Source organism: Oncorhynchus mykiss, chromosome 8 (assembly GCF_057628025.1).
Source record: "Oncorhynchus mykiss isolate SJ-2025 chromosome 8, ASM5762802v1, whole genome shotgun sequence".
Classification (NCBI taxonomy): domain Eukaryota; kingdom Metazoa; phylum Chordata; class Actinopteri; order Salmoniformes; family Salmonidae; genus Oncorhynchus; species Oncorhynchus mykiss.
Genome location: NC_143029.1, coordinates 67,739,528 through 67,762,944, shown reverse-complemented (window position 1 = coordinate 67,762,944; position 23,417 = coordinate 67,739,528). Strand labels below are relative to the sequence as shown.

At 42.6% G+C, this 23,417-nt stretch overlaps 1 protein-coding gene across 1 annotated transcript in view; it reads right to left on the bottom strand.

The window, feature by feature from the left end:
- The window catches only part of LOC110530370 (contactin-associated protein-like 2), a 79,018-nt gene that overhangs the window by 33,844 nt on the left and 21,757 nt on the right, over nucleotides 1-23,417 (bottom strand). The window contains exons 2-8 of the mRNA XM_021613365.3: nucleotides 16,519-16,629; nucleotides 16,164-16,357; nucleotides 14,301-14,448; nucleotides 11,680-11,883; nucleotides 11,029-11,213; nucleotides 10,088-10,231; nucleotides 2,217-2,475 (exon numbers count right to left, since the gene is read on the bottom strand). Coding sequence (XP_021469040.1) covers nucleotides 2,217-2,475; nucleotides 10,088-10,231; nucleotides 11,029-11,213; nucleotides 11,680-11,883; nucleotides 14,301-14,448; nucleotides 16,164-16,357; nucleotides 16,519-16,629 — 1,245 coding nt within the window. The remainder of the gene's footprint in view (nucleotides 1-2,216; nucleotides 2,476-10,087; nucleotides 10,232-11,028; nucleotides 11,214-11,679; nucleotides 11,884-14,300; nucleotides 14,449-16,163; nucleotides 16,358-16,518; nucleotides 16,630-23,417) is intronic.

Here is a 23,417-nt window from a genome sequence, read left to right as displayed (position 1 = left end):
TAATTTGTGGACATCAAAGGGTTGGAGTTAAAATTAAAGTAAAATTTTTTTTAAATTATTTATTTCACCTTTATTTAACCAGGTAGGCTAGTTGAGAACAAGTCCTCATTTACAACTGCGACCTGGCCATTGCCCACTGTGCGTGAAAATAAAGTACTTCAAGAAAAAGGAAATTAGGAATATATGTATAATTATTGAACTACAGGTATCGTAGATGTGAGCAAAATAGCTGTAAGTAGCAGTAGAAATATTGTTGTCTGTTAGTTTACTCCAATTAGGGTAGATGATGGTAGGGGAGGAGGAAAAATGTATAGAGAAAATAAATTATGCAAGCAATGAAATTTACAGAACCTTCAATCTATCTGTAATATTAAAGACAAAAATACAAATATATACAGGGCCTAAGAGACAGGGCCTAACAGACAGGGCCTAACAGACAGGGCCCAACAGACAGGGCCCAACAGACAGGGCCCAACAGACAGGGCCCAACAGACAGGGCCCAACAGACAGGGCCTAACAGACAGGGCCCAACAGACAGGGCCCAACAGACAGGGCCCAACAGACAGGGCCTAACAGACAGGGCCTAACAGACAGGGCCTAACAGACAGGGCCTAACAGACAGGGCCTAACAGACAGGGCCTAACAGACAGGGCCTAACAGACAGGGCCTAACAGACAGGGCCTAACAGACAGGGCCTAACAGACAGGGCCTAACAGACAGGGCCTAACAGACAGGGCCTAACAGACAGGGCCTAACAGACAGGGCCTAACAGACAGGGCCCAACAGACAGGGCCTAACAGACAGGGCCCAACAGACAGGGCCTAACAGACAGGGCCCAACAGACAGGGCCCAACAGACAGGGCCTAACAGACAGGGCCCAACAGACAGGGCCCAACAGACAGGGCCCAACAGACAGGGCCCAACAGACAGGGCCCAACAGACAGGGCCCAACAGACAGGGCCCAACAGACAGGGCCCAACAGACAGGGCCCAACAGACAGGGCCCAACAGACAGGGCCCAACAGACAGGGCCCAACAGACAGGGCCCAACAGACAGGGCCTAACAGACAGGGCCTAACAGACAGGGCCTAACAGACAGGGCCTAACAGACAGGGCCTAACAGACAGGGCCCAACAGACAGGGCCTAACAGACAGGGCCCAACAGACAGGGCCCAACAGACAGGGCCCAACAGACAGGGCCCAACAGACAGGGCCCAACAGACAGGGCCCAACAGACGGGCCCAACAGACAGGGCCCAACAGACAGGGCCCAACAGACAGGGCCCAACAGACAGGGCCCAACAGACAGGGCCCAACAGACAGGGCCCAACAGACAGGGCCCAACAGACAGGGCCCAACAGACAGGGCCCAACAGACAGGGCCTAACAGACAGGGCCTAACAGACAGGGCCCAACAGACAGGGCCCAACAGACAGGGCCTAACAGACAGGGCCTAACAGACAGGGCCTAACAGACAGGGCCTAACAGACAGGGCCTAACAGACAGGACCCAACAGACAGGGCCTAACAGACAGGGCCTAACAGACAGGGCCCAACAGACAGGGCCTAACAGACAGGGCCTAACAGACAGGGCCCAACAGACAGGGCCCAACAGACAGGGCCCAACAGACAGGGCCCAACAGACAGGGCCCAACAGACAGGGCCCAACAGACAGGGCCCAACAGACAGGGCCCAACAGACAGGGCCCAACAGACAGGGCCCAACAGACAGGGCCTAACAGACAGGGCCTAACAGACAGGGCCCAACAGACAGGGCCCAACAGACAGGGCCCAACAGACAGGGCCTAACAGACAGGGCCTAACAGACAGGGCCTAACAGACAGGGCCTAACAGACAGGACCCAACAGACAGGGCCTAACAGACAGGGCCTAACAGACAGGGCCCAACAGACAGGGCCTAACAGACAGGGCCTAACAGACAGAGATTCAGCTACAGAAGACCCTCCTGGGGAGGGCCTCCCCAGATCGATAGAGAGAAGCAATTAATGCTTTCAAGGGAGAGGAAGGTCTTCAGACTAAATTAACAGGTCTACTGTAGTGCATTAGCCAGCATGGCAGTACTAACGGGACCAGGGCTTTCCAACCCTGTTCCTGGAGATCTACAGTCCTGTAGGTTTTTGTTCATACCCTAATCTAGTGCACCTGGGATTGAATTGAAAACCGACAGGAACAGGGTTGGAGAGCCCGGAACTAGACCTTACCTGAGGAGATGTCTATGCGCATGTTCTTCTTCTGGGTAACGTTGATGTAGACAGTGACCTTCCCCTCGGTGAGGCCCACCTCCACCACACCGTCGGCCAGGGCCGTGTAGAGGAGCAGACCGCTGGGGTTCCATGTTCGGAAGGACAGGCTGACCGACAGGGTGTCACTGTCCGACAGCCCCGGAAGACGCAGGAAGCTGGTGGCGTTGAAGAACAAGGGGAAGGAGTGTGTCTCACTGCAGGAGAACGTCAGGTTCCTCTGTAAGGTGGATAGTAAGTATAATAGTACATGGGTCTACAAGTTAGGGCAGCTTTTCCTTCTTGACTTTAGCAACAACAACAAAAATGTTATTCACACAACGTATAAACAAAGCTAGGATATATTTAGCATATATACAATTTTTTAGGTGCTTTTTAGATAGCAAACAGGTCTATAAATTAGGGCAGATTTTCCCTGTTGATTTAAGCTCAAGACATTGGCACAACCATATAAACATAGTTTGCATATATTTTCCATAAGAGGCGCATCAGAAAACCTAAGGTGCTTTTTAAATGTACATTTTGCGGTTTAATGCATGGGAAAATGCAAGCGCCTGCATTATTTCAGAGCGACACAGAAAATCACTCATCATACAGCAGCACTTGACAAAAAACTATTTTGGCTTCTCTTATCAAAGCTGACCTTTCTCCCTCTACTTGTGCTGAACACAAAGCATGCAATGCAACACCAAGGAACATGCTCACAGGAAAACAAAACAAGCTAAGAGGCACATAAGAAGTGAAATCAATAAAAATGGTTGGATCCATACTTCAGCACAGTAATGGCTCACACACCATCACATACCATTGACAACTGAGCAGTAATTGTCCTGTGCTAAACGTTGAGGACTTCTGAAGCTTGACACATTTAGTGGGTTCGATCCCATTGCATGGAATACTTTTTTATTCAACATTTCCCAAACAAAAAGAAAACGACACGTAATAAATATTTTTGCATCTTTGCTAAAATGAATTGAATGCTTTAAATGTATTCCAGAGATGCATGTGCATACATTTGCATCTTTGCTCATTTGCATGCCTGACAATATTCCAGAAATGCATGGCTATGACATCTAGTCTATAGGGTGGCCAAAGTGGTTCCTAATTCGGCTTCTTAAATTATGTATTGATCAATGGAGAATTTTTTTGGGGGCCACAAAGCCAAAACTTAACCAGTGATTTTTTAAAAACCTTTTGATTTCACAATTTTAACATTCTGTCATAAAGCGCACATGTCCAACTTAATAAAAGACATGTCCCATCTCAAGAGGCTTTTCTAATAATGTTTTATTTGAGTTTGTTATCGATTTAAACAAAAACACAATATGTCAAAGTGTAGGTCTAGATTTTGCGCTTCCAATGAGTGGTATTATATGGCTCTACAGTGGATGGTTTACCGGTGTTATGGTGCATTCGTAACCAAGTGGGAAGTGGGAATTTACCACATAAGGGAAAAATCCACTTGAAAAGCCCTCCAACTGGTAATTACTAGTTAAATCAGCCATGAATCCCCATGGAAGCTTGTTGTATGCAACAAGGAGGGGCAAATTAATGCAAGATTTACCACAAAAACATAGTTAGACAGGCAAGACATTTTTTATCTATGGGTTGACGTGTTATGCTCGACCCATTCAGATTTTTACCACAAAACACCAGAAAATGGCCAAAAAGACTATCATTTGACTATTACTGTAGATGTTCAATATTTCTTTTCAAATAAATATTTTAAAAGGAATAGTTTCACCATATTAAAGAGTTTAGTTTGAGTAACAGGCTTGACCTTAAAATGACTAAGTAAACTAATCACACTAAATGAATAACAATCTTCCCGAAATAACTTTGTGAAAGCAACAAAATAACAAAGGCTAAGCCATGATTGTCTATAATGGGACATGCCGAGAGATGAGTTCGGATTGGTCTGCCATGTAGCACGCTTCTGTCTATAACATGAGCTGGCCAGTATGTGTAGGTAATTCGGTAAACGGTGCTTTTTTTAAAGATATCACATAGTAGGATTGCAAAAGTGTTGCTCTCCACTTTCTGGAAGACAGAGTTTTGAAATTAGTGAAATGCCCTGTGGAATTAGAGTATGATAGCTAGGGAGATAGAGAAAATTCTGCCGTTTGATTGCAAATATGCAGAGGCAGTCAAAAAAAGAACACACAGAAAGCTGTTGTATAGAACACCTGTCTCCAGATTACATCTTCAAACTAAGGGCAACCATGGCATCCGTGACAGAGAGGAAGAAGCGTCTATCCATGTACATGGGTAAGATAGTCTAGCTAGCTACATTTTCAGAAATTACAAGTTTCTAATTGTCAGAAAGTCATTTTCATTTAAAGTTAAAGCGTACTGTTAGGTAGCTAGCTAACTTTAGCTGGCAGTCTCGATAGCTAATGTTGTGTGTATGATGTGTGTAGTAATATTATTTGTATCTCAGAGCCATTTTCATTGCTAGTTAACATTGAACCTGGTTGGTTAGTTACCTTCAGATTCATGCAGGGTAGTAACGTTATGAGTTGGGATTATGGTTCACTGTTTAGCTAGCTACATGTCTAAACGAAAGACTCCAATATGCAAGCAACCATTTCAATAGAGTGTTCACGATGCCCCAATCACCGCCAAGCCTGTCTCTCCTCTCTGGGGAGGTTCCCATTGCTTGGAAGGCAGCCATGGTGCGTCCTTTATTTAAGGGGAGATTAAGCGGATCCTAACTGTTATAGGCAAATATCTATTTTGCCCTGTTTATCAGAAGTGTTGGAAAACACTTATCAAGAAAGCCAGTCAGTTGATTGACGTCTACAGTTCTCTCTGGTATGCAATATTGTTTCTGCTCAGGTTATGTATGTGTCACTGCAACCTTAAAAAGGTCCTAAATGAGGTCACCATTCCCCTTGATTCTAAGCAATGTTGTGCTGCTATTTTTATTGACTTGGCCAAAGCTTTTGATTCGGTAGACCAGGTATTCACACGACGCAATGCCATCGGGGGTACGCCAAATAAAAATGGGATTCACATGTTTTTTTATTGACAATAAAAATATATATTTCTTCACATTTCCAAACAGTCAAATTATATTTCCAACAGGGCTATACATTTGGGTGAAGTTTTTTTCTCGCCTGAGTAGCCTCGTTTCACTGCCCAAAATAAAATTAATCCATCTAGTGTTCAGCAAAATAACAACACAATGTCAAATACAGGTAGCCTAGTCAAATAATTAACATCCAATCCTATTAACCGTTACTCTCTAACGGGAATTCCACTAACGGTCCGTATGTAGCCAAACGTAGCATTTGCTCATGTTGGTATCTGTACTGATGGCGCAAAAGCCATGACAAGGAGACATAGTGGAGTGGTAACGTGCGTGCAAACAGTTGCTCCCGACACCACTTGGGTACACTGCAGCATCCACCAAGAGGCTCTTGCTGCCAAGGGAATGCCTGACAGCTTGAAAGATGTTTTGGACACTACAGTGAAAATGGTTAACTTTGTTAAAGCAAGGCCCCTGAACTCTCGTGTATTTTTTGCACTATGCAATGATATGGGCAGCGACCATGTAACGCTTTCACATCATGCGCTGTTTATCAAGGGGCAAAATATTGACACGTTTCCTTGAATTGAGAGACGAGCTTAAAGTTTTCTTTACTGACCATCATTTTCACTTGTCTGACCGCTTGCATGATGACAAGTTTCTCACATGACTGGCCTATCTGGGTGATGTTTTTTCTCACCTGAATGATCTGAATCTAGGATTACACGGACTCTACGTAACTATATTCAATGTGGTGGACAAAATTGAGGCTATGATTAAGAAGTTGGAGAAAGACAACACACAGGTCTTTCCATCATTGTATGATTTTTTGTGTGCAAATGAACTCAAGTTTACAAACAATGTCAAATGTGATATAGCGAAGCACCGGAGATAGTTGGGTGCGCAATTACGCAGGTACCTTCCCGAAACGGATGACACAAACAACTGAATTCGTTATCCCTTTCATGCCCTGCCTCCAGCCCACTTACCAATATCTGAACAAGAGAGCCTCACTGAAATTGCAACAAGCGGTTCTGTGAAAATGTAATTTAAATCAGAAGCCACTGACAGATTTCTGGTTTGGGCTGCGCTCAGAGTATCCTGCCTTGGAAAATCGCGCTGTTAAGACACTGATGCCCTTTGTAACCACGTACCTATGTAAGAGTGAATTCTAGGCCTCACTAGCAGACTGTGCGTGGACAATGATGCGTGGAAAATGATTTAAGACTGAGACTCTCCAATACAACCCAACATTGCAGAGTTATGTACATCCTTTCAAGCACACCCTTCTCATTAACATGTGGTGAGTTATTCACAATTTTCAATTTTATATGTAAGATGGCTAAATAAAAGAGCAAAATTATTGATTATTATTACCAAATCGGAGGGCCTGTTGTCCAGACCTCTGGCAGTCTCTTTGGGGGAGCCACAGGGTTCAATCCTCAGGCCGACTCTTTTCTCTGTATACATCAATGATGTCACACTTGCTGCTGGTGATTCTCTGATCCACCTCTACGCAGACGACACCATTCTGTATACTTCTGGGCCTTCTTTGGACACCGTGTTATCTAACCTCCATATGAGCTTCAATGCCATAGACTTAGAATATGTGGACAACTACAAATACCTAGGTGTCTGGTTAGACTGTAAACTCTCCTTGCAGACTCACATTAAAACTCTTGGGATAGGGGGCAGCATTTTCACTTTTGGATGAATAGCGTGCCCAGAGTGAACGTCCTCCTACTCTGTCCCAGATGCTAATATATGCATATTATTAGTAGTATTGGATAGAAAACACTGAAGTTTCTAAAACTGTTTGAATGATGTCTGCGAGTATAACAGAACTCATATGGCAGGCGATAACCTGAGAAAGATGTCCCACATCCTGGTTGGATTTAAGGTTTGTAGTTTTTCAAAGCTTGGCCAACCGAATACACATTGAGATATGGATAAAGTTGCACTTCCTACAGCTTCCACTAGATGTCAACAGTCTTTAGAAACTTGAATGATGATTCTACTATAAAGGAGGGGCTCATGAAACCTCTGAGTCAGTGGTCTGGCAGAGTATCTCAGTCTTGTGACGCGCGCTCCCGACAGAGTTACCTCTCGTTCCAGAGCTTTTCTTCAGACATAGGAATTCTCCGGTTGGAACATTATTGATGTTTTATGTTAAAAACATCATAAAGATTGATTCCATACATCGTTTGACATGTTTCTAAAGGACTGTAACGGAACTGAGTTTTTGTCTGGACGAAGTGCCTGCGCCTCATGAAGATGGATTACTGGGCTGAACACGCTAAGTGGCTATTTGGACATAAATGGACTTCATGGAACAAATCAGTCATTTATTGTCGAACTGTGATTCCTGGGAGTGCCTTCTGATGAAGATAATCAAAGGTAAGTGAATATTTATGGTGTTATTTCCAGCTTCTGTTGACTCCAAAATTGTGGATATTCCTCTGGCTGTTTTGGGTTTTTTCCGTAAAGTTTTTTTGAAATCTGACACAGTGGTTGCATTAAGGAGAAGTCTATCTTTAATTCTGTGAATAACAGTTGTATCTTTTATCAATGTTTATGAGTATTTCTGCAAAATCACTGGATGTTTTGGAATCAAAACATTACTGCACGTAACACACCAATGTAAACTGAGATTTTTGGATATAAATATGCACATTATCGAACAAAACATACATGTATTGTGTAACATGATGTCCTATGAGTGTCATCTGATGAAGATCATCAAAGGTTAGTGATACATTTTATCCATATTTCTGCTTTTTGTGACTCCTCTCTTTCGCTGGAAAAATTACTGTTTTTTTGACTTGGCTATGACCTAAATCATATGTTGTGCTTTCGCTGTAAAGCATGTTTGAAATCGGACAAGATTAACAGAAGATTAACAAGATGTTTATCTTTCATTTGCTGTATTGTACTTGTTAATGTGTGAAAGTTACATATTTAAAAAAATATTTTTGAATTTCGCGTACTGCCTTTTCAGCGGAATGTTGTTGAGGGGTTCCGCTAGTGGAACGCCTGCCCTATTAAGCATCTCCAATCCAAAATTAAATCTAGAATCGGCTTCCTATTTCGCAACAAAGCATCCTTCACTTATGCTGCCAAACATACCCTCGTAAAACTGACTATCCTGCGGATCCTTGACTTCGGCGATGTAATATACAAAATAGCCAAACACTCTACTCAGCAAATTGGATGCAGTCTATCAGTGCCATCCGTTGTCACCAAAGCCCTATATACTACCCACCACTGCGACCTGTATGCTCTCGTTGGCTGGCCCTCGCTTCATATTCTTCGCCAAACCCACTGGCTCCAGGTCATCTATAAGTCTTTGCTAGGTAAAGCCTCGCATTATCTCAGCTCACTGGTCACCATAGCAGCACCCGTAGCATGCGCTCCAGCAGGTATATTTCACTGGTCACCCCCAAAGCCAATTCCTCCTTTGGCCGCCTTTCCTTCCAGTTCTCTGCTGCCAATGACTGGAACGAACTGCAAAAATCACTGTAGCTGGAGACTCACATCTCCCTCACTAGCTTTAAGCACCAGCTGTCAGAGCAGCTCACAGATCACTGCACCTGTACATAGCCAATCTGTAAATAGCCCATCCAACTACCTGATCCCTATTCTGTTATTTATTTTGCTCCTTTGCACCCCAGTATCTCTACTTGCACACTCATCTTCTGCACATCCATCACTCCAGTGTTGAATTGCTATATTGTAATTAATTCACCACTATGGCCTATTTATTACCTTACCTCACTTGTCCTACCTCATTTACACACATTGTATATAGACTTGTTCTACTGTATGTTTGTTAATTCCATGTGTAACAACTCTGTGTTGTTGTTTGTGTCGCACTGCTTTGCTTTATCTTGGCCAGGTCGCAGTTGTAAATGAGAACTTGTTCTCAACTAGCCTAACTGGTTAAATAAAGGTGAAAAAATAAAAAAATAAACCAGCCTTTAGTCTTGAAATCTTTGGTTGTTCACATGTGAATCCTTAAAGAGATTGGTGGGGCTAAGACTTAAGAGGGTGTGAACGATGCTGAATGGGTGTAGAGAAAGAAGTGGTTTACCAAAAAATTCAATGGCCATTTTCTCAAAAGTGAGGTTACAAGTTTATCAACTTTCAAAGCAGAATTACTTTCCCATTGTTCTTCAACTGTGGTGTATGATATACAATTTTCTAACTTGGAGTCTCTACTTTTATCCAATGTAAAAAACATAATTTCAAATTTTGCTACATAAGACCGAAACGAGCCGGTCGGTCACATTTTCACAATATTATTCTGACCTCATAGTATTGAAATATATACAAAACATTTTTGACTGCACTAGGCCTTTAAATACATTCCATAATATATGTTGTAATTTATTTAAAATGTATGAATGAAAATGTTTTTATACATTATTTGGCCAATTTAAAATATTTCACATGTATCCTAAAATATTTAGCTAAAAATACTTTTAAAATGTTTCCATATAGGATGACTTTAAGAAATTAATTTGTTTTCTGTCATAATCACCACAAGGTAAGAGTATCTTCTCTTCTGATTTATGCTACAGTGAGTGTACTGAGATGCACTATACTGTTTTATTGTAGTGCCTCAGTGAAAAAGGATCATTATATTGAAGTGAGGTGTTGCAACACTGGACTTTCCAAGTAAGTAATCACAAATACATGGCTGTTCTTACCGTTTATGTTTTCCAGGCATACCAGGGAATCACAAACCACCTAGAAAAGATGCTACTCAGATGTACAAAACATGTCAGAGAAAGATTCTTACAAAACTTGAAGTATCAATTTTCTTCCTCTTGACCAGGTTGGTAATGTTATCTCCGTTGTAGGTGATGCCCTCCATGCAGCCAACAAAGTTCTCCCTGCCTCCCGAGCTGGGCTTGGCAGAGAAGGGCATGCCTCCAAAACTGATCTGAGGACACAGAAGGAGAAAAAGAAAAGGGGTCAAGTATTATTTGAAGAGGCTCTGCAGCAGGAGCCACACCTCAGAGCAATTTGTCGCTTTGAATCAAATCAATACAGCAGCATACATCCCTTCAGAGAGTATATTGGTTTTCGCTTGTGCCTGATTGCATTAATCTCCACTTTATAATGAATGTATGTATGGTGTTGTGTTTTTTTACTTCTCTTTCCCTGCGGAGCCAAAGTAATTTCCTTCGGTATCGCACACCGATAATTACACAGACAAACCTAAAAGCTGAGCTTTGTACACACAGGGGAGCCGCAGTACAGAGAGAGCTTGCTCCGATTTGGCATCTGTGAACTAACACATCTTCACACAGACCTCTGAGTAACCTGACTCACAGGAGCCAAAGGATCTAATTAAATAATCTCTCATATCCCCTCTCCTCGTAGAGATAGGGAGGTATGTGAGGAAATGAACCAGAACAATATACAATACAACTTTATTGGGAGGGTTGTAGAAACGCACCAATGACAATATACAATACAATTTTATAGGAATGGATGGAGAAATTAACCAAGACAATATACAAACTATATAGGATTGGAGTCATTAAAATTCCTGTTAATTTAGAAAGTAAATCAAATTTAAATTTCATATTTTCCTAATTGAAAAGCATTGAAGACATTTTTTAATTTCAGTGTATTTCCTGAAATGACATTTTTATGGAATTCACCCCAACCCTGATAGGGAAGGAAGCAAAAAGAGTAACCACTAAGACAATACACAATAAAACTGTGGCCTACCTCATAGTCCAGGTCAAGATGATCAAATTCCCCGTTGGTGCGGAAGTGCTGCGTGTGGCGATCCAGGGTAAAGTTGACATTCCGTCGGTAACGCTCGATAATTACGGAGTGCCAATGGTCATCATCCAATAAACTTCCGCTTGTCACGGAGGTGTGCCCGAGGATGGAACCATACTGATTGCTGCCTGAAGTTTACAAGACATAAACAGATTGAATTCAAGAAAATGCTTAAGGCGACATTTTTCCTATAAACAACAGTCTGACATAGTGAGATAACATTTTACAAATGCTAATTTGTGTAGGCTACTGTGATGAATAATTATCTTTCTGACAACAACTATTACTGAAATCCATCAAATAAAAACTGAAGATGATTAATGCATAAGGGCCAGTCATATTAGCAAATATGCAGGAATTGTATCAAGTTTCATCAACTGCCGTAAGTAATTGCCATAAGAAGCTATATTAACAGTGACTACAGTACACTACAGTAGGTGTTCATCCATATGGCACTCTGTTCCCTATATCTTGCACTATTTTTGACCAGAGCACTATGGACCTGGTCAAAAGTAGAGCACTAAATAAGGAATAGGGTGCCATTTGGGACGCACACAGATATCCCATAGACAGGATCAGATAATGGTCCATTACCCAGGTTGATCATGAGCAGTAGTTTGGATCTCTTCAGCTCCAGGCTGATATAGTCTCCCTGCTGTCCCTCCCCATGCAGGAGCACACCGTTACTGGCCGTGGTTTTAAACTTCAGGGAGATGACATCCTTCAAGATCTTCATCTTCTTCATCTTGAAGCGGTAGGATATCACACCCTGGCCTTCGAAGTTGATCACATCCGCCCCTGAGGTCACCGAACAGTGATAAAGGTTACAGAGCTTAATATCCCCTCTACTGTCCTGTGTCAAGGCTTTTGACATTAAAGGTAATGTGAGTGTTAATGAGAAGAACCTATAGTCCTTTAGAGATCACCTACTGCAATCACAAGCAATGTCAAAAAGGTGAGGCAGCTTATACGGATTTCTCTTTTTATAATTGGAGGAAAAGAACAACTGCGGGAGAAATGACTGTCTCTAATACATATAACCATGGCTGCAAAGTAAGCTTGGGCAGTATCCAGATGGTCAGTATGAAGGTATGACATTGTGCCATATCGGGATATCCGGTAATACCGACACTGAACACAAGCAAGGGGCGCTATTTTCAAACACCACTGACTCTGTAATCCGAAGATTAGCATTGCTAACAAGTACATGATAAACTCCCATAGAGAATGCTATCTAAATGCTAATGAGTGCATTGTGAACTCTCTGACCTATACAGTCTCTGATGTATTACGACATCCCAGCTCATAAAGTTATACAAGTAACAAAAAAATACTACAGTTTGCTGCAAGCACAAAACAAATATTAGACAGCAAGGCTCTTGATTTAGGAGGGGATTCTCTGCTGTTACCAAGTGAAGCTTGATTTTGGAAGAAGCTAAACCCTTAGTTAGCTCTCGAAAGCTCTAGGCGTCATTCTGACTTCTCCCTAAAAATGTTCAGCCATTAGTTTCGTCTCCGACTGGCTCATGTGTACTACAATCCCAATGCGGTTTTAAAAAGTTTAGAAATTTCAACAATCATCGCTGGCTTTTGAAACATATGGCCTTATCGTTCATCAGTGAGAAAGAATCCTTCAAATAAAAAAAGATACTTACTGTAGCAGTTCTGCACATATCCATACAGCCATGGGTGCCTCCATCCGACGAAACTACACTTCAGCTACACTTCCCGAGTTATGCTTACACACAGTTGTTCAGAGCACGCCAGTTAGCAATTAGTACAGTCTTGTCTTCGGTCTGATTTTCGTAAACATGCGCTGTAACATTGACTTATGGCCGCGTGAGAACACTAACTCTAATCCTGTCAAGGTGTGTATCAATTTAGTTTTGTATTTTTTTATTATTTCTTGCTGATATTTAAGATAATGTCCTTATTCTACCTAAACCATACCGCAAGCGATGCGTGTTAATCTTCAGATTGAGCTCTTAACAAAACTCCCCCGAAGAGAAGACGCCTTTGTCCAATGACTCTTATGTGTAATGGAATGGAACTGAGAGTCATATTCAAGGGCTAACCACTTAGCTTAATAGCTACTAAATTAGCAAACCAAATGCACAACTGTAGAGCATAAAGCACATTTTGGACAATTAACTTAATAGTCATAAGATATCTAGCTGGCAAACAGTTTGTTGTGATCTCCATACTGTAACTACCTGGCGCGTGCTGCACAAGAGTGAATGACTCACAAGGCTCCGGTCTCTCATCGTTCTGTACTTGTAAACAAACACCACCTGAGTGGGGACTACCGGTAAGCTTCATTATGAAAAGTTATGTAACAGGTGAAATGAAGAACGCAATCTTCTTTACTTAAAAAAATTGCTACAAATATTAAAATGTATTAAAAATATATACTTAGAAGAAACCGCTTCAACGGTATTGGCGTTATTGAAATACCCCGGTATATAAGCCTACTTCAAATACTTTTCTGTCTGTTGAGATGTGCCAGCCTACGTGTCTTTAGACAGCAGCATGGCATTGTGATATCACCCTGTGGCAACTTTCTCCTTTCAAAGGTGCTTTCATCTCTTTACCCGGTCTGACAGTCGGATACATCTATTTGCTGTTCAATCTTAAGGGCATGGATGCAGTATTCGCAGTAAGGACAAGTGGCCAGGGGGAACTAGACTGTTCAATTACTAGAGCAAACAAGTTTCTCCTGGTCAGTTTTTCCTGTCTATCAGTTTCTACAGTGTGTAATACAGCATAGGATGGACACAATAAAGGGTGGTGTGGCAGGTGAAAGCTTTGAAGAAAGAAATTGATCAGTAAAGCGTGTTTTTCTGTAGTATAAGGTAACAACAGAAACCAGCCAAGGTAAACAGCTGTTCTCCATCTCCTACTCTATCAAAAACCTGTAGCTGTGTGAATGTCGCTGTTGGCACATAGATCAGTAATGTAATTATGTAAACTCAATGAATCTACATTACTGAGCATATTAATACACCCACCTGACAAATATGATACCAAGATAATTAAAACCTTCAGTATTACATATTAATTAAGCCCATATTGGCCAACACCTAATTATTCTCATATTTTCTTCATGTTTTGAATTAAGAGATTCCTTTATGTTCTTCTGTTAAAGGATGTTTGCATATACTCTCTCTTGTACAGTAGAGTGAGATGTGCATGGATGTACAGTACCGTACACTCACAGTAAGAACAGCCATAGACTTCCACTCTCAAGCCGATCCTCCCCTCCTCGCTCCACTCAAGTGGGATGATGCGGACGTAGCGTGTTATGATTGCATGCTGCAGATCATGGCGGACCACACTCTCGCTGTTGGAGTTGCCTGAAAATGCCTTGGAAAGCAAACAGAAACATAACCTTTAGGTTCCACATTTTGAAGCCAATTACTGTTCATGGGGAGCATTTCAGATGGTGTGTGATATTATTAAAAGTGCCTTAATAACAAAATAATAATACAGAATCATAATTTGGACCAGTAAATAATATGCTGTTCATTTGTCTGATGTGAGTTTGATAGGCTATACCAAGGAATTCCTATAGGGGCTTCCCAGCACACTCGTTACAAGCGACTTGAAGCCGAAGCTACATCTCTGTGTGATTTATTTCTATATTTCCCCCTTTCAGGTATGAATGCGATTTAATATATTTGTTAATGTCAGAATGTTAATTAGTCACAGCAAAGATGTTTAAAGCATTACATTTGTTATTTGTATGTTTAGACCACGTCAAAATGAGCCGTTTTTCTAGCTAGCTTGCTAGAAGGATGCTCACTTACACGAGGTGACTTCGTGATCAGAGCGTGCCCAAGAGAGACGAGCACAGCTCCTGTGTGTGTGGTTGATGAATGGGAACAATGGAACATTTTCGGAAAATGTGAATGTTGTTGTAATCTAAAGCACTAAATATGAATTCATTCAAGGTTATACATGTTTTTGTTATTAGGAGGAATTTGCATGCTGATGGGAATGAATCCATACAGAATCTAATAAATATAGGAACAGTATATACAAGGATAATCAATGGGGATTATTTATTTTTTTAACCTTTATTTAACTAGGCAAGTCAGTTAAGAACAAATTCTTATTTTCAATGATGGCCTAGGAACAGTGGGTTAACTGCCTGGGGGTTTGAACTTGCAACCTTACGGTTACTAGTCTATCTAACGCTCTAACCACTAGGCTACCCTGCCGCCCCTGCCGGATAATAAATAGTGGAATGCGTGATGCATTTCATTATCAATTTAAAGAGCGATAATAAAGGATTATTCAAGCCATTGCAAAGTATAAATGAGACAATATTGGTTTATTGAACAATTGTAACAGTTATGTAATTTAAAGATAATGTTTTGTGCATTTGTAAAAAATTATATATTGTACCTATCTATGTAAATGGTTCATGATTTTATATGAAAAACACTCATTACAAGTGACTTGAAGCTGAAGCTACATCTCTGTGTGATTTATTTATATATTTACCCCTTTCAGGGGTATAACAGGTGCACAACCAAAAGGTTTGTAATCCTAAGAAAACGGAAATGAATTACTTCTGGTTCGTTCAGCAATTGCTATGGGGAAAATGAATGGGGAAAGAATAGGGTTTTGGGATAAATGCCCGAAAATAAGGTCTGAGATGAACACAGGCTTAGGAGATATTATATGTTTTGTTCTATGAGGTAATATCAGTCAGTCAACATGACCTTCATTAATTATGAAGCCTTTTATGTGCTTTTTTTATTACATACAGTAAATGCTTAAAGATTTACAAAAAGTGACGTCAGCTGATGAAGATTATCTCATAGAACAAAATGTATAAAACCTCCTAAGCCTGTGTTCACCCCAGACCTTATTTTCGGCATTTATCCAATAACCCTACAACAAAATTTCCCCATAGGATTTGTTCAACAAACCATGGCGTTAGTGCCTACAAAAATACGCCATTACTATTGCTCACTTTAGGCTATAATTATATTAACAAAGTACAAACATTTAGAAATGATTGTTGATTAAGTAGGCATTTCTGATACACGAATGACAACTAACACACTCACCCATATGTCGCCATCTTGCCGATATGGTCTCCAGTTCTTTCCTGTATCACTGTAGAGGAGTCTGTACTGGGTTGTCCAATCAGAGCTGCTGTACCGGCCCTGTGTGGCAATGAAGGTGACTTGCTTCCTGGTGCCCAGGTCCACCTGCAGCCACTGGTAACGGTCAGTGTCCCCCGGAGACCAGCCTCCAGCACCTGGAGATGAGAGAAACAATCAAACCAGCAACCATTAGTATCCTCTGCTTCTATGTGGCAAAACATATGTGAGTGAAGTGAATGAGACTGCAGCTTAAAATAATCATAAGATAAAAATATTGAGATGTTACGCTTTCATTCTGAATTATTTTAGTTAATACCTCCTCTCCTGTTGAGCTTTGCATATCCAGCCCCATATCCACCAGAGTACACTGAGGAGCTGGTAAAAGCTGTGTGAGAGAGTGGTGTGGCCAACACTTCATCACATTTCCCTGGAGGGCAACACAAAACACAAGATACAGACAAAGGAGGAATGAGTCATCGTCCCATAAAATGACACTTCAGCGTGTTTTAACAATGTATTTGATTAAGTTATTTTCTTCCTTACAATTGTATTTTACATTACTGCTCCTTACCATAGACAGGTTTTTGGAGAGAATAGCACATGTGATGTCTCTTACCATTCACATCCTTTTCTATAGCAGGCCCGTGGTGGTAATGACTGGAAGCAAAGGCCATTCAATATAAGTACAATATGAATACTGGCAAGGCCAATTTCTGTCTGGTTTGGTTATTATTGAACACGTCAATAGCAATACATGAATAGCTTTGAAAAATAAATCAAACGTTCAGCCTGTCATGTTCCTGGTAGGCACACTCAATCTTGATGAATAACTTTCCAAAGATCAAATCAAAATCAAATCAAATGTTATTAGTCACAACAGCTGTAGACATTAAAGTGAAATGCTTACTTACGAGCCCCTAACCAACAATGCAGTTTGAAAAAAATATGGATAAGAAATAACAGTAACAAGTAATTAAAGAGCAGCAGTAAAATAACAATATCGAGACTATATACAGGGAGGTACCAGTACAGAGTCAATGTGTGGGGGGCACCGGTTAGTTGAGGTAATATGTACATGTAGGTAGAGTTATTAAAGTGACTATGCATAGATGATAACAACAGAGAGAAGCAGCGGCGTAAAGGGGGGGGGGGGCAATGCAAATAGTCTGGGTAGCCCTTTGATTAGGTGTTCAGGAGTCTTATGGCTTGGGATTAGAAGGTGTTTAGAAGCCTCTTGCGCCTGGACTAGGCGCTCCGGTACCACTTGCCCTGTGGTAGTAGAGAGAACAGTCTGTGACTAGGGTGGCTTGAGTCTTTGACAATTTTTAAGGCCCTCCTCTGACACCGCCTGGAATAGAGGTCCTCGATGGCAGGAAGCTTGGCCCCGGTGATGTACTGGGCCGTACACACTACCCTCTGTAATGCCTTGTGGTCGGAGGCTGAGCAGTTGCCATACCAGGCAGTGATGCAACCAGTCAGGATGCTATCGATGGTGCAGCTGTAGAACCTTTTGAGGATCTGAGGACCCATGCCAAATCTTTTCAGGCTCCTGATGGGGAATATGTTTTGTTAAGCCCTCTTCATGACTGACTTGGTGTGCTTGGACCATGTAAGTTTGTTGGAGATGTGGACACCAACTTAAAAAGCTCTCAACCTGCTCCACTGCAGCCCCATCGATGAGAATGGGCATGTGCTCGGTCCTCTTTTTCCTGCAGTCTACAATCATCTCCTTTGTCTTGATCACGTTGAGGGAGAGGTTGTTGTCCTGGCATCACACGGCCAGGTCTCCGATATAGGCTGTATCGTCGTTGTCGGTGATCAGGCCTACCACTATTGTGTCACCAGGCAAACTTAATGATGGTGTTGGAGTCGTGCCTGGCCGTGGAGTCATGAGTGAACAGGGAGTACAGGAGGAGACTGAGCACGCACCCCCAAGGGCCCCCGTGTTGAGGATTAGCGTGGCGGATATGTTGTTACCTACCCTTACCTCCTGGGAACGGCCTGTCAGGAAGTCCAGGATCCAGTTGCAGAGGGGGATGTTTAGTCTCAGTCTCAGGGTCCTTAGCTTATTGATGAGCTTTGAGGGCACTATGGTGTTGTTCGCTGAGCTGTAGTCAATGAATAGCATTCTCACATAGGTGTTCCTTTTGTCCAGGTGGGAAAGGGCAGTGTGGAGTGCAATAGAGATTGCATCCTCTGTGGATCTGTTGGGGCGCTATGCAAATTGGAGTGAGTCTAGCGTTTCTGGGATAATGGTGTTGATGTGAACCATGACCAGCCTTTCGAAGCACTTCATTGCTACAGACGTGAGTGCTACGGGTCGGTAGTCGTTTAGGAGGGTCACTTTAGTGTTCTTGGGCACAGGGACTATGGTGGTCTGCTTAAAACATGTAGGTATTACAGACTCAGTCAGGGACAGGTTGAACATGTCAATGAAGACACTTGTCAGTTGGTCAGCGCATGCTCGCAGTACACATCCTGGTAATCCGTCTGGCCCTGCAGCCTTGTGAATGTTGACCTGTTTAAAGGTCTTACTCACATCGGCTGCGGATAGCGTGATCACACAGTCTTCCAGAAGAGCTGGTGTTCCATGCATGTTTCAGTGTTATTTGCCTCGAAGCAAGCATATAAGTAGTTTAGCTCGTCTGGTAGGCTCGTGTCACTGGGCAGCTCTCAGCTGTGCTTCCCTTTGTAGTCTGTAATGGTTTGCAAGCCCTGCCACATCCGACGAGCATTAGAGCTGGTGTAGTACGATTCGATCTTAGTCCTGTATTGATGCTTTGCCTGTTTGATGGTTTGTCAGAAGGCATAGCGGGATTTCTTATAAGCTTCCAGGTTAGAGTCCCGCTCCCTGAAAGTAGCAGCTCTAGCCTTTAGCTCAGTGTGGATGTTGCCTGTAATCCATGGCTTCTGGTTGGGGTATGTACATAGAGGCCGACCGATTATGAGTTTTCAACGCCGATACCGATACTGATTGTTGGAGGACCAAAAAAGCTGTAATAATGACAATTACAACAATACTGAATGAACACTTATCAATAAAATCAATTTAGCCTCAAGTAGATGGAGAAGTGTTGGAGAAGAACGTAAAAGTGCAATATGTGCTATGTAAGAAAGCTAACGTTTCAGTTCCTTGCTCAGAACATGAGAACATATGAAAGCTGGTGGTTCCTTTTAACATGAGTCTTCAATATTCCCAGGTAAGAAGTTTTAGGTTGTAGTTATTATAGGACTCTTTCCCTCTATACCATTTGTATTTCATTAACCTTTGACTATTGGATGTTCTTATTGGCACTTTAGTATTGCCAGTGTAACAGTATAGCTTCCGTCCCTCTCCTCGCTCCTCCCTGGGCTCGAACCAGCAACACAACGACAACAGCCACCACATCGAAGCAGCATTACCCATGCAGAGCAGGGGAAACAATCACCCCAAGGCTCCGAGCGAGTGAAGTTTAAAATGCTATTAGCGCGCGCTAACTAGCCAGCCATTTCACTTCGGTCACACCAGCCTCATCTCGGGAGTTGATAGGTTTGAAGTCATAAACAGCGTAATGCTTGACGCACAACGAAGAGCTGCTGGCAAAACGCACGAAAGTGCTGTTTGAATGAATGTTTACGTGCCTGCTTCTGCATACCACCGCTCAGTCAGATACTTAGATATTGTATGCTCAGTCAGATTTATATGCAACACAGGACACGCTAGATAATATCTAGTAATATCATCAACCATGTGTAGTTAACTAGTGATTTATGATTGATTGTTTTTTATAAAATAAGTTTAATGCTAGCTAGCAACTTACCTTGGCTTACTGCATTTGCGTAACAGGCAGTCTCCTTGTGGAGTGCAACGAGAGAGAGGCAGGTCGTCATTGCGTTGGACTAGTTAACTGTAAAGTAGCAAGATTGGATTCCTCGAGCTGACAAGGTGAAAATCTGTCTTTCTGCCCCTGAACGAGGCAGTTAACCCACCGCTCCTAGGCAGTCATTGAAAATAAGAATGTGTTCTTAACTGACTTGCCTAGTTAAATAAAGATTAAATAAATATATATATTTAAATCGGAGCCCAAAAATACCGATTTCCGATTGTTATGAAAACTTGAAATCGGCCCTAATTAATCGCTCATTCCGATTAATCGGTCGACTTCTAGTACATACGGTCACTGTGGGGACGACGTCATCGATGCACTGATTGATGAAGCCAATTACTGATGTTGTGTATTCCTCAATGCCATTGGAGGAATCCCGGAACATATTCCAGGTGTATGCTAGCAAAACAGTACTGTAGCTTAGCATCTGCTTCATCTGAACAAATGTTTATTGACCTAGTCACTGGTGCTTCCTACTTTAATTTTTGCTTGTAAGCCGGAATCAGGAGGATATAATTATGGTAAGATTTGCCAAATGGAGGTCGAGGGAGAGCTTTGTATGCGTCTCTGTGTGTGGGGTAAATGTGGTCCAGTTTTTTTCCCTCTGGTTGCACATTTAACATGCTGATAGAAATTTGGTCAAAGGGATTTAAGTTTCCCTGCATTAAAGTCCCCGGCTACTGGGAGCGCCGCCTCTGGGTGAGCGTTCTCTTGTTTGCTTATGGCAGAATACAGCTCATTCAATACTGTCTTAGTGCCAGCCTCTGACTGTGGTGGTATGTAAACAGCTAAGAAAAATACAGATGAAAACTCTCTAGGTAGGTAGTGTGGTCTATAATTTATCATGAGATACTCTACCTCAGGCGAGCAATAGCTCGAGACTTCCTTAGATACCATGCACCAGCTGTTATTTACAAAAATACATAGACCGCCGCCCCTCGCCTTACCAGACGCCGCTGTTCTATCCTGCCGGTGCACCGTATAACCAGCCAGCTGTATGTTGATAGTATCGTCATTCAGCCACGTCTCCGTGAAGCATAAGATATTACAGTTTTGAATGTTGGTAGTTTAATCTTCCGCGTAGGTGATCTATTTTATTGTCAAAAGATTGCACGTTTGCTAGCAGAATGGAAGAAAGTGGGGGTTTATTCAATCGTCTAGGAATTCTCAGAAGGCAGCCCGCCCTCCGGCCACTTTTTCGCCGCCTCCTCTTCACGCAAATCACAGAGATCTGGGCCTGTTCCCAAGAAAGCAGTATATATCGTTCGTGTCAGCCTCGTCAGACTCGTTAACCTGTTGAGTGTAGGGGGCAGTATTTAGATTGTTGGATGAAAAACGTACCCAAATTTAACTGCCAATTTCTTAGGCCCAGAATCTAGAATATGCATATAAATTGTCAGATTAGGATAGAAAACACTAAAGTTTCCAAATCTGTCAAAATATTGTCTGTGAGTATAACAGAACTGATATTGCAGGAGAAAACCTGAGGAAAATTCAACCAGGAAGTGGCCTCTATTTTGAAAGCTCCATGTTCCATTGAATGCCTTGCCTCCATTTACAGGGATATCAACCAGATTCCTTTTCCTATGGCTTCCCCATATTGTGAAGTCTTTAGACATTGTTTCAGGCTTTTATTTTGAAAAAACGAGCGAGAAAGATCACATCGCGTCAGTGTATAGCTGGGTGTCCCAGCTGTTGTGTCTCTCTCTCCTATTGACGAAGTTAAAGTCCGGGTTGATATACACTAATCAAAAAAATAAAGGGAACACTTAAACAACACAATGTAACTCCAAGTCAATCACACTTCTGTGAAATCAAACTGTCCACTTAGGAAGCAACACTGATTGACAATAAATTTCACATGCTGTTGTGCAAATGGAATAGACAACAGGTGGAAATTATAGGCAATTAGCAAGACACTCCCAATAAAGGAGTGGTTCTGCAGGTGATAACCACAGACCACTTCTCAGTTCCTATGCTTCCTGGCTGATGTTTTGGTCACTTTTGAATGCTGGCGGTGCTTTCACTCTAGTGGTAGCATGAGACGGAGTCTACAACCCACACAAGTGGCTCAGGTAGTGCAGCTCATCCAAGATGGCACATCAATGCAAGCTGTGGCAAGAAGGTTTGCTGTGTCTGTCAGCGTAGTGTCCAGAGCATGGAGGCGCTACCAGGAGACGGGCCAGTACATCAGGAGACGTGGAGGAGGCCGTAGGAGGGCAACAATCCAGCAGCAGGACCGCTACCTCCGCCTTTGTGCAAGGAGGAGCAGGAGGATCACTGCCAGAGCCCTGCAAAATTACCTCCAGCAGGCCACAAATGTGCATGTGTCTGCTCAAACGGTCAGAAACAGACTCCATAAGGGTGGTATGAGGGCCCGACGTCCACAGGTGGGGGTTGTGCTTACAGCCCAACACCGTGCAGGACGTTTGGCATTTGCCAGAGAACACCAAGATTGGCAAATTCGCCACTGGCGCCCTGTGCTCTTCACATATGAAAGCAGGTTCACACTGAGCACATGTGACAGACGTGACAGAGTCTGGAGACGCCGTGGAGAACGTTCTGCTGCCTGCAACATCCTCCAGCATGACCGGTTTGGCGGTGGGTCAGTCATGGGGTGGGGTGGCATTTCTTTGGGGGGCCGCACAGCCCTCCATGTGCTCGCCAGAGGTAGCCTGACTGCCATTAGGTACCAAGATGAGATCCTCAGACCCCTTGTGAGACCATATGCTGGTACGGATGGCCCTGGGTTCTTCCTAATGCAAGACAATGCTAGACCTCATGTGGCTTGAGTGTGTCAGCAGTTCCTGCAAGAGGAAGGCATTGATGCTATGGACTGGCCCACCCGTTCCCCAGACCTGAATCCAATTGAGCACATCTGGGACATCAGGTCTCGCTCCATCCACCAACACCACGTTGCACCACAGACTGTCCAGGAGTTGGCGGATGCTTTAGTCCAGGTCTGGGAGGAGATCCCTCAGGAGACCATCCGCCACCTCATCAGGAGCATGCCCAGGCGTTATAGGGAGGTCATACAGGCACGTGGAGGCCACACACACTACTGAGCCTCATTTTGACTTGTTTTAAGGACATTACATAAAAGTTGGATCAGCCTGTAGTGTGGTTTTCCACTTTAATTTTGTGTGACTCCAAATCCAGACCTCCATGGGTTGATAAATTTGATTTCCATTAATAATTTGTGTGATTTTGTTGTCAGCACATTCAACTATGTAAAGAAAAAAGTATTTAATAAGAATATTTCATTCATTCATTCAGATGTGTTATTTTAGTTTTCCCTTTATTTTTTTGAGCAGTGTATAATCGATTATATATTGAAAAAACAACCTGA